Source organism: Colobus angolensis, unplaced genomic scaffold (assembly GCF_000951035.1).
Source record: "Colobus angolensis palliatus isolate OR3802 unplaced genomic scaffold, Cang.pa_1.0 Scaffold1, whole genome shotgun sequence".
In the NCBI taxonomy this organism is placed as follows: Eukaryota; Metazoa; Chordata; class Mammalia; order Primates; family Cercopithecidae; genus Colobus; species Colobus angolensis.
The window spans coordinates 14,851,443-14,865,482 of NW_012110918.1; the positions used below are offsets into that span (position 1 = coordinate 14,851,443).

The window sequence follows — 14,040 nt, forward strand, 5'->3', positions numbered from 1 at the left end:
ACCTGGCATCCATTCTCCACCCTCTGCTTGCCAGCGTCCGGCCCACGGCACCCCAGCTGTGTCTGTGGGACGTGTGCCCAGCCCCAGTGGGGCATCAGATGGGCCTAAGTGGAGGACTGGCCGAGAGGCGGAGACGAGACCCAGTACGATGCTGAAACATAAGGACACGTCTGCAGGGGATCCAGGGGAAGACACTTCCTCCTTGATGAAGGAAGGCGAGTGTGGGGGACCCTGGCTGCCCCTCGCTCCCTGCTGCTTCCTCTGAGTGCCACTGCGTGAGGATGTGGCGACCCCTCCTTATAACTGTGCTGTGACCAGGTCAGCATGAGTGTTCCAGGAGAGCGGGGGAGGAGGAAAGGTCCCGGGTTACAGAACGACCTGGAGCGCACACTTGGGACTTCCTGTTCTTATTTGTGTCCTTGGGTCACGTGCCCGCCAGGTGAGTTCTCTGTGATGTGCAGCTCCACACGCACTGACGGGCACGAAGCCCGGTGCTGGGCGCATGGGACCTGTTCCATCAGGTTAGAAGCAGGGAACAAACGCCTCACGGCTCCTGCTCCCAACACAAGCACGGAGACAGGCACGTCCGCGTGAGCCATCCCAGAGCCGATTGGACGCGCTGCTCAGGAGCACAGAGGCCCTTCAGCCTGGGGAAAAAGCTGGAAAGCTGGGCAAATCCAGGGCAGCGTGAGGCTTCGAAGAACGAGAAGGTTTTGCACAAACAGGCGGGCAGAGGAGATGGCAAAAGGAAGTCTCAGGAGCAAAGCTGTCAGCTATTAAACGGTGGCTGTGGAGCAACAGCTTGGAACGCAGGGCAGGGAGGGCGCCGTGAAGGATGGACACAGCTGGAGATAAGGCAGAACAGAGCCTGGGGGAGAAGGCCCTGAGCGTCATGCAGATTCAGGTTCTCTCCTGCAAGGAAGAGGACAGGTTCTGTTCGCTTGTTTTGCTAAGTGGAGGAATGACATGATCAGTGGATCGAAATTCCACAGCTGCATCAGTCATGGAGTGGAAGATGGCAAAGCTTAGAGGTCCGCACACCAGTGGGGAAGCCGCCCCAGCGGGCCAGGCCTGTGAGGAAGGTCTGCCTCAGGGCAGCAACAGTGGCCATGAAGAGCCACTCCAGAGGTCCACAGGCAAGGCTTGGGGATGCCTGGGTGTAGGGAGAGAGAGGGAGACACATGAGAAAGGGCTCCAAGCCTAAACAGGCTCTCTGAGGATGGCAGCAGAGGCCCCAGGACAAGGGGCAGTCTTGGGGCTATCGGCTGTGGACAGGCTGAGCTGGGGAGGCCCGGCAGCCACTCTGGGGGAGACGTCCTGCAAGCAGTCAGAAGTGGAGAGGGGAGCCTGGAAGGGGTCGGAATTGCACAAGCACACACACGGGCCCCCAGCAGGTAGCAGCAGGGTCAGTCCCGGGACTGATTATCTGTCAAGGAAGAGGGCTTAGGAACACTGGGGGCTAGAATCCTGGCTGGTGGGTGGGCAGAGAGGAGAGGACAGGGAAAGCATGCACAGGGAGCCGTCGGAGAGGTAGGGGAGCCCGGGTAGACTCATCCACCAGAGCCGGGAGGAGAGAGGAGGGAGGCCCCTGGCTGAGGAGTGAATGAAAGTGAGGACGTAGATGCAACAAGGGACTGTCAGAGTCCCTGTTAGAAATGCAAAATGTTTGTTCCCTGGTGTCACAAGGAAAAATTAGCATTTAGACAAAAAGTTCTCTCCGCAAGGCAATTTTTACTTGCTGCAGAAAGGGTGTCTCTTGCAGATGGAACAATGGGGAGGGCACACACAGAATACAGAGACACCAGAATATTTATTCCATACGCATGAGGTCTCTATTGCTGTGTCCTGTCTCCGCTGGCTGGAGCCAGACCTCACAAACTAAATTAAAACCCGACTGGCTAATTATTTATTCTCAAATAAGGACGGGGCATAGGCTGTGAGCTGGAACATGCCTGTGGGCACATCCAGCGCAGACACCCTGGTTAAGGTACAAGGACATAAAATGTACTACGTGCCTTGAGCATGTCCAACAGCTACATAGGATAGGGCTTAACAAAGAGTTATCAGCACAAAGCAAGGAGGCTTGAAGGAAGTTAGTCTTTAAAAGAAACTATTATTTCTAACACTTAGGATTTATTCTTTAATAAGAAGGGAAACGTTGAAGAGCAACTTTTTACTTTCTGCAGTCCTGCAGCCACACAAACGCCTGTGAGGAAGGCAGCGGCAGCAGCCCTCCTAACAGCCAAGAGGCAGGAACAGCCCAAATGCCCACTGATGAATGAATAACAATGTGGTCTCCATACAATGGAACGTTATTTGGGCATAAAAGGGAATGAGGCTCTGACACACGCTCCATGGATGAGTTGTGTAAACATAACGCTATGCTAAGTGAAAGAAAGCAGACACAAAGGCACACGTAATGTATGATTCCATTTGTATGAAATGCCCAGAAGAGGCAAATGCATAGACAGAAACATTAGGACTGCCTAGGGCCAGGGGAAGAGGAGGAGAGGCTGCCGATGAGTAGACAGGGTGTGCTTTGGGGGTGATGAACTGTTCACTGTTCTAAAATAGATTTGATTGGTGGTTTAATAACTTTGTGAATATATTACTATTACTGGACTTTTCCTTAGTTCAGCTAAACAATTCTTCAATATCCTACCTTTTACATATTGTTACAATGGCAGTTATACTTTTTTTTTTTTTTTTTTTTGAGACGGAGTCTTGCTCTGTCGCCCAGGCTGGAGTGCAGTGGCCGGATCTCGGCTCACTGCAACCTCCGCCTCCCAGGTTCAAGCGATTCTCCTGCCTCGGCCTCCCGAGTAGCTGGGATTACAGGCATGCGCCACCACACCCGGCTTATTTTGTATTTTTAGTAGAGACAGTGTTTCTCCATGTGGGTCACGCTGGTCTCGAACTCGTGACCTCAGGTGATCTGCCTGCCTCGGCCTCCCAAAGTGCTGGGATTATAGGCGTGAGCCATGGCACCCGGCGGCAGTTACATTTCCACATGAGTTTTGGAGGGAACAAATATTCACACTACAGCATTCTGCCGCAAGTTCCCCCAAACCCATCATTCTCAGCATAAAATGCATTCATTCCATCCCAACCACCCCGAAAGTCTTAACTTGCTCCAGCACCAATTCAAAAGTCCAAAGTCCAGAGTCTCCTCTAAATCAGATAGAGTCAGACTCAAGGCTCGATTCATCCTGAGGCAAATCCCCCTCCAGCTGAGAGCCTCTGAAATTTAACCAGTTGTGTGCTTCCGAAATATAGCGGTGGAGCAGGCACAAGATAGACAATCCCATTCCAAATGGGAGAAGAGGGCGAGCAGAGAATAATAACCAATCCCAAGTAAGTCTGAAACCCAACAGGGCAGACAATATGACATTGTAAGACTCCAGAATCATCTCTGACTCATCTTAATGGGGTCCCCCAAGGCCAGAAGCCCCACCCCCTGTGCTGGCTCTGCCCACGCCGCAGCTCTCACAGGATGGCGTCTAGTGCCCACGTACAGCTCTCCCGGCTGGGGCGGCAAGCTGGTGGCTCCAGTTCTGGAGCCTCGAGAGTGGCCCTGTTCTCATGGCTCAGCTAGGCATTACAAAGTCATGTTACCAGCCAATAAATGTAATCTTCCTTCTTCCTTTCCTATCTGGATGCCTTTCATTTCTTGCCTAACTGCCCTGACGAGAACCTCCAGTACAATGCTGAATAGAAGCGGTAAGATTGGACATCTCTGTCTTCTTCCTGAGCTTAGGGAGTTTTCAAATGAGATGGGCATTTCGGTGGTTTGAGGGAAAGAAATGAATGAGGAAAGAAACTGGGGATACGTACAAGACAGAGGATAATTGACAAGAGATGGATCCAGGGGAGACAGGAAAAAGGGAGGCCACTTCTTCCAGCGATGGGAGGGAACAAAAACAATTCAGGAGCGACTGACATGGAAAGCTAGGAATGCTGCTCTTCACACCTAACGGTCGTCCCTTCTCAGTCAAGTGGGGCGGTCACCTGGGGGAATGGTCAGGGTAGACTGGGGGCTTGAAGCAAGGAAGAAACACCAGACATGACTGCTGCCGTGTGGAAGAACGCGGACCAGCTCGTGGAGACAGACGGACCCACAGAAGGGGCCAGCCTGGTGCTTTGCTGTCTCTCTGTTTGGTGCCAGTTCGCCAAGTGCCTTCCCCTGCTTCTGGGTTCTAGCCCACCGAGACTTTTCCCTGTTTATTCCCTGGCATTATGAAGTCATCTCTGGAAACTGAAATCATACTAAAAATGTATTGTATTGACTGAAGGCATATTTCTTGATCTTAATTTAAAACTGACGTTTCACGTTTCTTCTTCTAAAAAAGCGGGAGCGGGGGGCCAGTGTAAAGACTAAGTTTCTTATCTTTTCTGACTAGGCTCTTCTTAACAGAAGACAGAACCCTCCTCCCATTTTCAAGGTGTTTCGACTGAACTCAAGGTGCAGCTGGAGTGGCGCCTTGTGCACAGGCGTCTGCTCAGCACTCCTTTCCTATCTCGAGGGCCCACCCCAGCTGAGAGACGCCACAAACAGCAAGGATGGCTTGGGCAGATCTGGAGTTTATTTGCTGCAGTTCCTTGGCGCTAGTTTACAAGGCAAAAACAAACAAACAAAAACAATTAGAATAATTATAATTTCTTAAAAACCCTGTCAACAACTTTCAGTCATTTCTTTATATTTTTGTATTTTGACAAAACTTCTTTTAAACAAATACAAAATAATCTAAAAGGAGAAAAACTATACATAGATTATTTACACCTCTGATAAATAGACTAATACTGACCCATGTGCCTCTCTGTCTAGGAAACACTTGTGAGAACCAGGCCAGGGCCCGGGCCAGCTGCACAGGCTCCAGCGCCCGCCCAAACACACCCAGACCTTGGCAGGCACCGCCTGGTTCTCCCACCCAGAGAGTGCAGGTTTCCAGCCTGGACCCTCTTCTGTCACCCTCACAAGCTCTAGCACCAAAGTGCCTACAGCCATTCCCTCCAGGTAGGATCTACACGAAGCGGCGGGGACGGGGAGGTGCCAGACTGTCCCCCTCCATTCCTCCCACCACTCCTCTGCAAAAGCTATTTCCAGAGATGCTCGCCAACCCTAAAGGCTCAGAGGAGCCATGGTGACACGGCCCTGTGGAAACCCGCAGCTCCTCCACCTGCCTCCTCGGGGCCGCGCCCTGCACCGCCCCGGTCCAGGGTCCTGTGGAGGGGCGGGCCGAGACGGCCAGCCAGCCAGCCACCTGCTCTGCATGGACTGGCATGCTGGCCCTGGCGGAGTGGCAGGAGCTGCCCTGAGAGTCCCTGAGAGAACGGCAGGAAAATGCTGCGTGTCATGGCTCCCTTCATACTGCAGTGAGGAGGGGCAGGGCCAGCTCACACAGTGCCTGCGGGGGAAGACAGCGATGCGAGAGGCGGCCCGGTCACCCCCCTCACTCCAGTGCACCCCACGGAGCAGATAAAGGCCCACCTTCCCCTTTAGGGGCCACCACAAAACGCATCCGGAGTAGTCCAGTTAGGGCCGGTTTTGAGGCAGAAAAAGCTGAAGCCCTACGGGGATCGGGGAAGTCCTACTCCTTCCTCTAGAACGAGGACTGGAGTCTGGGGAAGAGGAAGAAAACCCAAAATGAAACAGGTTACCCGGAACCTCTGTCCCGATAACCTTCCTCACAGTTTTGGTTATTAGATATTTAGCTCAAGGAAAATGCTGACTTTTTACTTTAAAGCCCAACAAGAACTTGGATTCTGAAGGAGGAAAACAACGTAAGCGTCCAGTCGGTCCTCTCCTCTCCTCGGCGCGCCGCAGGCACTTGGGCTGGGAAAGCATCCGCGGGAGTTGCCGGACCGCACGCTGCCGCCGGCTGCACCCCTGGCCGGGGCAGGCCCCGGAGTCGCACTGTGTCGTCTGAAGGCCCACTGAGCCTTTGCCCTCTGCGCCCTTGACCTCACCTGTCTCTCTCGCCCAGACAAGCACCAGGAGAGCTCCCACAGCACAGGAGAGGCGGGCCAGGCCCTGCCGCGGGCCCAGGCTGATGCCACTCGGCCACAGCCCCGGGTGCTCCTCTCCAGGGAGAAGCTCCCCAGCGCAGCCAGGGCAGAATGCACCTGAACAGCACTACGTTCTCTCTTTAAAAAAAAAAAAAATAGATCTTTATAGTATGTGGCTTCTCTTCCTTTCCACCGTCTTTCTTAACATATAATAATATATGGATACATGTATTTATGGTGCAGGGTTTGAAGACTTCTTCACGGGGACAACCAAGAGGTAAACAGTTGGCTCCAAGCTCTGCTACCAGAACACTGAGCAGAGAAACTGGCCAGGAGGCTGCCCTGCCGCCAAGAGCTCTGCCCTGTGAGACAGGAAGGCTCAGGAGCCCATGCTGGACAGACGGCCGGTCCTCTCTTCCCCAGTGATAATTGCCCACCCTTCTCCCACTTAAAAAAAATAGCAAAAGCTGAAGCTAGTCTCTAGGAATCCAGGGCGGGGCCTGGCAGAGGACGCTGCGCTCGGCAGCAGAGCGCCCGTGGAGATGCGGGAGAAGAGCGGGAGCTCCAAGGCCCACGCAGACCAACGCCCTCGGCTGCACGCTCAGTGTCGCTTCGTGGAGGAGACCTTCTTTTTCCGTGCTGCGAGCATTTCGTAGAAAGGGTCCCTGCTGATGGCCGCTCTGGAGCACAGAAAAGGGAGAAAACAGAGACGTGAGGGACAGAATCAGAAGAAACACACCTCCGGGCAGGGGCTTGCTCGGGGGCCCCTCGTGCCCCAGAACCCCTGTCCCACCCCACCGTCACTGCAAAGGCCAAGTTAGTGTCGTCCACCCTTGCTGTGTCCACACAGTGACCTAAGGTGACACACTTCGAAAGAGACACAGGAACATGTGACAAGATAATTTTGGGGTTTTTACCTGTTTCAACATAATCATCAATTTACATGTAGGAACAGAATCATGCCACATTCTTACGGCTATATTCTAATTCAGAGAAAAAAACTGGTGCTTGAGTTTCCATGATGACATCTGGTTTTGCTTTGCAGCAGCGAGAGCCACATAATCAAGCTGTGTCACATGCGGTCCTCCGGCACGGGTGTGTGATAGCTGGCGCGGTAAATGCAGTGGGGCCTTCCAAGCCCCCATGTGTACCTGCTCAATAACTAAGGCTCCATGACTCTGCAGGCAGCACTGCCTGGCACGATGCTGCTGGTGGGGGGCCATGGACAGACTGGCTGGACCTGGCTGGGTCTCCAGTGCACAGAGAGGGGGCCCGAGCTCATGCTTGTGCTACAGCCTCAAAGGCAGCAGCACAGGCCGTGCCGCGGGCTGGAGCATCTGCAGCAGACTGGCAACACCACAACCCTATGTCTGCCATTCTCGACTTTCAAGAAAGTTATGGTCTAAAAGTCCTGACACTTCATTTCTTTCCAGGGAAGCAGTATCCTAAGTGATGATTCTAAATGTGACTTTGAAAAATGCTTAGTTTTTCTGACTGTAGAAGTAAAAATCATATGAAAGACACATGTACAAAACCAGCCAAAACTTTTCTGAAAGACCAGTGAGGGGAGGACAGGGAACCCGCCAGCCAGCACAGTCAAAGCACACCATGATGCTACAGGGGGAGAGGCGGGCGGTGCTCACACTGGGAGGCGCAGCGGAGCGGCAGGTGCATGCTGCGTGGCGGGGGAGCTAGGTACACTCTCAGAAGAGCACATTAAGTCAGTGGGAGTGACGCAGAGGAATCCATAAATGGCGTCCGCACCACCAGCTATTCATTCGTGAGAACAAACTTACAACCCTTACTTCAAATCTTACACAAAAAATACATTTCATAATGATTCAAGAGTTAACTTTTTTTTTTCAGTATGTTAAAAAAAGGATACAGGTCCCCCACAACACTGCCGTTTTCTTCCCCAGAACACAGGGCTGGTGCCATAACCGGCAGGGGACTCTGAAAGCACCGTGGTGCCGCGTCTGCTCAATGGAGGGTGGGCTGGCCCCTGCTCAGGGCCACACTTCCCGGGATGGCTGGCATGCCAGGGAAGCTGCCAAACCCCATGCCCACGACATGATCTCATTTAATCCTCAAAAGAGCCCCGTGAGGCAGAAACGACCTGTAGCACACGTAAGAGTAAGTTACCCGCCTACCAGGCCCAGCGCTCACGGAGACAGCGAGGACTCGGTACCGCGCGACCTGGCGCCAAATCCATCCTCTCTCCGGCTGGTTCCTGTTTTCATGGCATGAATTTTCAGATTACTTGTGAGGGGATAAATCATCTATTCCTTTCCCTCCATCATCACATCACCTCCATCTTCAGTCAGTTTTTAGGTATTTAGCCTGGGTCAAAACCTACACTGGTCTGAGCAGAAATACCAAAAGATAAAACAAAGGCTAGAGGATATTGCACTCCCTCGGGAACGGGGCTGTAGTCTGGGCGAGAGAAAGCCCGTCACACAGTACACAGAGGACTTACAGGGGCCTTGGCATGAACCTGTGGGTTCATTCTCCCTGTTTTCCAGGTGAAGTTACAGGCAGCTGAGGAGTCTTTCTCAGGAAAACAGCTGGGTGTACGCTCATGGATGAAGCACCCAGGAGGGAGAGGATAAGGTTGTGCTCTTAGGAGAATGGATCACTGAGAGAAGGCACAGTCAGAATGCTCACTGCTGACCCTCGCACAGGGACTGGAGGGACAGCCAGGCGGACCAAGTCCCAGGGAACAACATTAAGCAAGAGAAGCCAACTGGCTTTAGAAAGCCATGTTTCCAGATACTTGTCGCATCAGGAAATTTCCAGCCCTGTGATACACCTTACATGGCGTGGCCCAGCAGAGCCGACAGAGCCGAGAGCCACAGGCCTGGACTCGGGAGCCCCATTTCCTAGCTGTGGAACCCTGAGGAAGCTTCTCCCTCCTCCCGGACCTTGGATCACAGTATGTGACTCCAGCAAATTTCTTAGCCTCTATGGGCCTCAGTTTCCTCATCTGTAGCTAGGAAAATGGTGTCTCACAGGATTCACAAATTATACATGACTACTGTCTCCTCTGAGCTGTCACTGTGAGAATGAGAGCAGCTTTGTCAGACATGGAAAGACCAGTTGAGAAGATGGCATCTGTGCCGGTAGCTCACGCGCCTCTTCCTATTTTGGGTCTATGAGGACACATGGAGAACCCAGACAGGACGTGCTCTCTTACATATGCTGTAATAGCCAAGAATCCAAAGGCCTCCCGGGAAGTCGTCCGCTGGGAACCAGGACGAAGCTTCCCTAAGAATGTAAACACTTGCAGCACAGAAGAGATGCGGGCGGCATGTTTAACCACGAAGATGATGAACACCTGGGGAGGTGAGGGCCGCGTCAGGCGCGCACTTCCCTTTCTCAGCAGTCACTTACTTAATGCACTTAATCCACTCCTCCTTCTCCTCGGGCGTCGGAGCTGAGATCCGATACACAGTGTGGTTCCCCTCCACCACCCGCCCGTCAGCCTCGGTCTTGCAGGCCTTGATAACTTGGTCTTTATTGTCGGGGATATAAAGCTCAAAGCAGTTCTGAGAATGAAAACAGAGGGAGACAGTGGAGCAAAGGAAGCTGCTGACTGAGAAACATGCTGATTTCTTTCCCCAAAGCCCCTTTATTCTGACCTTCACAAAATACGAGCAATACCTATTTTCCTGTGGAAAAGTGAAGCCTAGATGTGGAATTCTGGAGACTGTAAATTATATATAAATAAGTCTTGTTAGCAAGCATATCAGTCTGATACGTTAGCTCCACTTCCAATGCATGTAAAATATGCAGAGAACTGCAGGTTACTTAAGACTTTTTAAAGTCAAGCCAGTAACATCATGATAGTCCAACACAAAGGAAAACCACACAGCAGGTGTCCCAAGGTTACAAACTGAATAGCCCACTCAAGCACGCTTGCCGCTGCCGCTGAAGGAGGGGCAACTTCCACACCTCATGTGCTATTCACCAAGTGAAACTATAACGCGGACGGACGGCACAGGAAGAAGAGATTTCGAGTCTCATCTTCGGCTTCAACAATAGAATCAAACATTAGACTAAATAAAAAGCCTGATCACGTGTTTCAGGTTTTTGGTTTTGAGTTTTTAAAAAAATCTTTGAAATGCCCATCCCCTTTCTTCCCTCAAAATATCCCAGCAAAAATACTCACTGGTTTTTTGGAGTCCTCCACTTCCCGGATACTCAGATTCTCTAAAGGGATGATTCCACGGGGCTCCTTATCCTACAGAATAGTTGAAGAGAGGAAGTCTAAGATCACAGGTGAAGGACACACACTGCCAGATTCTTCCCCGGCAACTCATCCAACTCTCCTGCCTTCTCCCAGGACATGAAGTTCACAAATCAGCCTGAGGGAACTCCTTCTGTTCTAAACAAGAATAGCGCCAAGAATGTCTGAGGATTGTCAGGATAACTGCAAGTCCTCTGCGAGTAGAAAGCCCAGAAGATTCAACAGACACCTTGAGAGTGTGGCCGGCAGTGACCCGGGCACGGTCCTCAAGCAGGGAGTGGGCCCCTTTCCCTCTTCCCTTTGCCTGGCTCTCCCACTCTTCTCCAAAGCCTCAGTTTTGGGGCAACAACTCCAGGAAGTCTTTCCCAGGTTCATCCTAGCACCCCTGGTGCCTGGGGCTGCAGCTGTGGGTCAGAACATTAGCCACTCACTGCCTCTGACCATCGCCCCACCGCCAGACAGTACAGTCCTCAGAGACACCACCATCCTGACAACTCCACCTGGATTTCCAAAGGCACCTCAACTCCTGTCCAGAACAGAGCTGCACCCGCCAACTAGTCCCATCTCATCTGCAGAGGGCACGGCACCGCAGACACTTCTAGCACACGTCTGATGGCAGCCTCACAGGCCCCTGATATCCAGCCAACCCATGGCCAAGTCCTAGCACTGTTAAAGTCTTTGTATTTGGCCAGAGTTACACATGCACCAACTGTTAAAAACAAAAACAAAAAACAAACAAAAAACGACCAGTTCTATGAGTTCTCTAAAAGTGAAAAAGAGTCCTTCAGTCATTTCCCATCCCGGGTAGCAACTATTTCCAACTTCCTCAAGCCAACCTGCTTGGCCTTTACCTCTGTATCTCACCCATCTCCAAAATGCCATATTACAACTGCTGCCTTTTGAGTGCTCAATTTTAGATGTTATCTACAGAAAAGGACTGAGCTCCTCCTCTTACCTGGGCATATTCATATTCCCCATCCTCCTAAATAATGATCTGGTCATCTGAATTAGGGTTATACACAGTGTCTTCATTAACACCACGTTTCTCTTCCAACCTGTGCCATACAGTGAACTTCCCAATTTTTTCCTTCCTGAAAAGCTTCCTTCCCCACTGGAACCAAAATTAAGGAGGGTGGAGAAGTGGGTTGTTCCTTTGATTTATATCTCTGTGTCCTTACCATCAAAACCAATTGCAAATGGTTAACCTCTTATCAAAATCTCCTTGCTAATGCTAATTTGTATCAGGCATCCTGTTAATTTTAATTTCTTGAAGTAATTCTTCCTGGAGCCTCTGAAACCTGTTCCAGTCTGGACTGGTTGCCTTGATACCTGGTAAATTGCTTCATCCTTAAGCTCAGCACTCTCCATTCCAGAGTACTTTTCCCTCCTCTCTTTAAACAAGAGGTTTCAAGATCTCTGGTTTCCTACAGCCAAGGCCTTTGTCCTCCACCAGCATCCTGAGAAACGGTGTGTGGGTGGTAACATTTCTGAGATCTCACCTGGCTAAGAATGTTTCTATTCGACCCTCACACCTGGCTGCTATCTGGCTGGGCCTAACAGTCTAGGCTGGACGTGACCCTCCTTCAGGACTGGGAAGCCCAGCATTCCTGCCTTCACCATTTAATATCACCCCGTACAAAGCTGTTCTGGTTGCTGGTGCTTTGCACACGACTGCTGTTCTCTGTGTCCTTGGTGTTCTGAGGCCCCTACGGAGGCAGCCTTGGGGTGCATTCATTTTCAGTCATCATGCAGGGTCTTCAGTAAGCCTTCCAACCTGGAAACACATCCGTCATTTGGGGGAGGTTTTTAAAAATTATTTTGTCAAGGGTTACCTCCTCTTTGTTTTCTCAGCTTCTCTGGAACATGCTGGACTAGACCTCCTGGACTAGTTCTTCTTTCGGAAAAAAAAAGTCTTTCCTTTATTATTTTCCCTCTGCCTTTTTATTCTTTCTGGGAGATTTTCTTAATGCTTTTCTTCCAACTTTTCCATTGAGTTTTCACTTCTACCATGCTTTGAATTTCCAGGAGGGTTTAATTATTATTTTTGTTCCCTGGTGTCATATAGGATCCTGTTCTTGTTTCACAGCTGTAATGTCACCTGAGATGACTGAGAGTCTCTTTATAGCCAGCGGTGAAGTCTTTCTTCTTCCTGGAGTCCCTCTCTCATCCAAGTTGCTCTTTGGCTGTTGGGGTGCGTTGGTCTCTACTTGCTGTCAGGCTGCAGGAGTTCCTCAGGTATCTGGGATTCCTTGGTTGTGCCATTTGAAGAGTGGAAGACTAAGAGTTGACTGGGACTCCGAAGGCTGTGGACTGTGACCATCTACAAGGGCCCTCCCACTAGGCTGTCTGCTGGGGAATCTGACTAAATACTCTTACGCATCTCTTCTTGGGCAGAGAAGTTACCCACTCTGTCTGCAAGCTACAGACCTGGCTACCTGTGGTTCTGAGAGCTGAGTGAGGAGAAGCTGGGGGTGGAAAAAGTCCTCAGCATTGAAGAAGCCTGAATTTACCCAACACTCCTGTCTGGGTAAAATGCCCCCACCTTCAACCAGGCCTAGGATCCCTCATCCAGAAACGCTTGCTGTCAGTCTCTCCTGTGAGCGAGCACTCAGACTTCTGCCTGGGTGGTGGGGGCAGGCCCTCAGGGACATGAGGTGACGGAGACAACTGGTCGGTTTCTAAACAGTTCTCAGTCAATTCTGCTTCTAGTTTTTACCCCCACCATTCTCACTTCTAGGGTTTAATTGGTGCCGGCACCTTTTGAGGATTCCGCTGGGTTAACTGGGTTGAGGCATCCCCAGGCGAGCAAGTGGGTGGTCTAAGAGTAATCACACTTTGGACCTCAGTAAGTACGTGACATAATGTATACTCTTTGACTGGTGAGGCCTGCGGCATCCACGTTACATATGCATGATGCACGTTCTCGATGTAAAATGATTTTAAACCAAGATGATGTACACCCATGGTCTTCAGTCTGGAGTGGGACCAGGTTATAACAAGACCCTCCTGGTCACCGGGAGAACCCACTGGGGATTCTGGTATCTTTCCTGGCACCGCCTCTTCCCTGCTCCATCCCGCACAGCGTGGCCCTCCTCGCTCTTCTCGGCAGCACACTTATCCTGCCACTTGAGAATTGGCTCGACTGAGCCAGCATCGCTGACTGGTGCTCACCCTATCCCTCAGTGCTGGGGTGAAAGAGAGTGAGAACCTCTGGTGGAAACAACTAAATGTTACGCTCCTGGGCAGCAATGTAAAAATCCCAAATATTAAAAAGACCCCTGTCTAGAACTTCAAGTGGATTCTGGCAGGCCTAAGAACGGGCAGGCTGCACCCTCACTGATGGCCCGTGTGTGCCCAATCATCACCCACTTCCGCCGTGAAGAGGGAAATACCCGAGGGCAACGTCTTTGGCTTTTTAAATTTGTCTTTAAGAACACTCATTGTTTTTGCAAAAATAAGAATTGCTTATTATAAAGAACTAAATATTGTAGAAAAGAATACAGGTGAAAGGTTTAAAAATACTCCAAATCCAATCACTCCTAAATTATCATTGCTGACATTAGGTGAAGACGTGTTGTGTGTGTACAGAGAGAGGGAGAGAAATAGGTTTTATGAAAATGGGATATTTTAAGTGGTATTATTTTCATAAAATACATTCTGTTTTAATTGTTTCGAATTTAATGGGGGGAAAAAGGAAGCAGAAACTGAAGAAGTGTTGAACCTCAAAGTAAATGTTTCTTTACCACAAGAGTTCCTAAGATAACCTTATTCAAGTTAAGACAAAGATG

At 50.7% G+C, this 14,040-nt stretch overlaps 1 protein-coding gene across 1 annotated transcript in view; it reads right to left on the bottom strand.

The window, feature by feature from the left end:
- Positions 1 to 4,561: 4,561 nt before the first annotated feature.
- The window catches only part of CYTH1 (cytohesin 1), a 51,249-nt gene continuing 41,770 nt past the window's right edge, over positions 4,562 to 14,040 (bottom strand). Inside the window, exons 11-13 of the mRNA XM_011955933.1 lie at positions 10,175 to 10,246; positions 9,397 to 9,551; positions 4,562 to 6,686 (exon numbers count right to left, since the gene is read on the bottom strand). Coding sequence (XP_011811323.1) covers positions 6,608 to 6,686; positions 9,397 to 9,551; positions 10,175 to 10,246 — 306 coding nt within the window. The 3' untranslated portion in view covers positions 4,562 to 6,607. The remainder of the gene's footprint in view (positions 6,687 to 9,396; positions 9,552 to 10,174; positions 10,247 to 14,040) is intronic.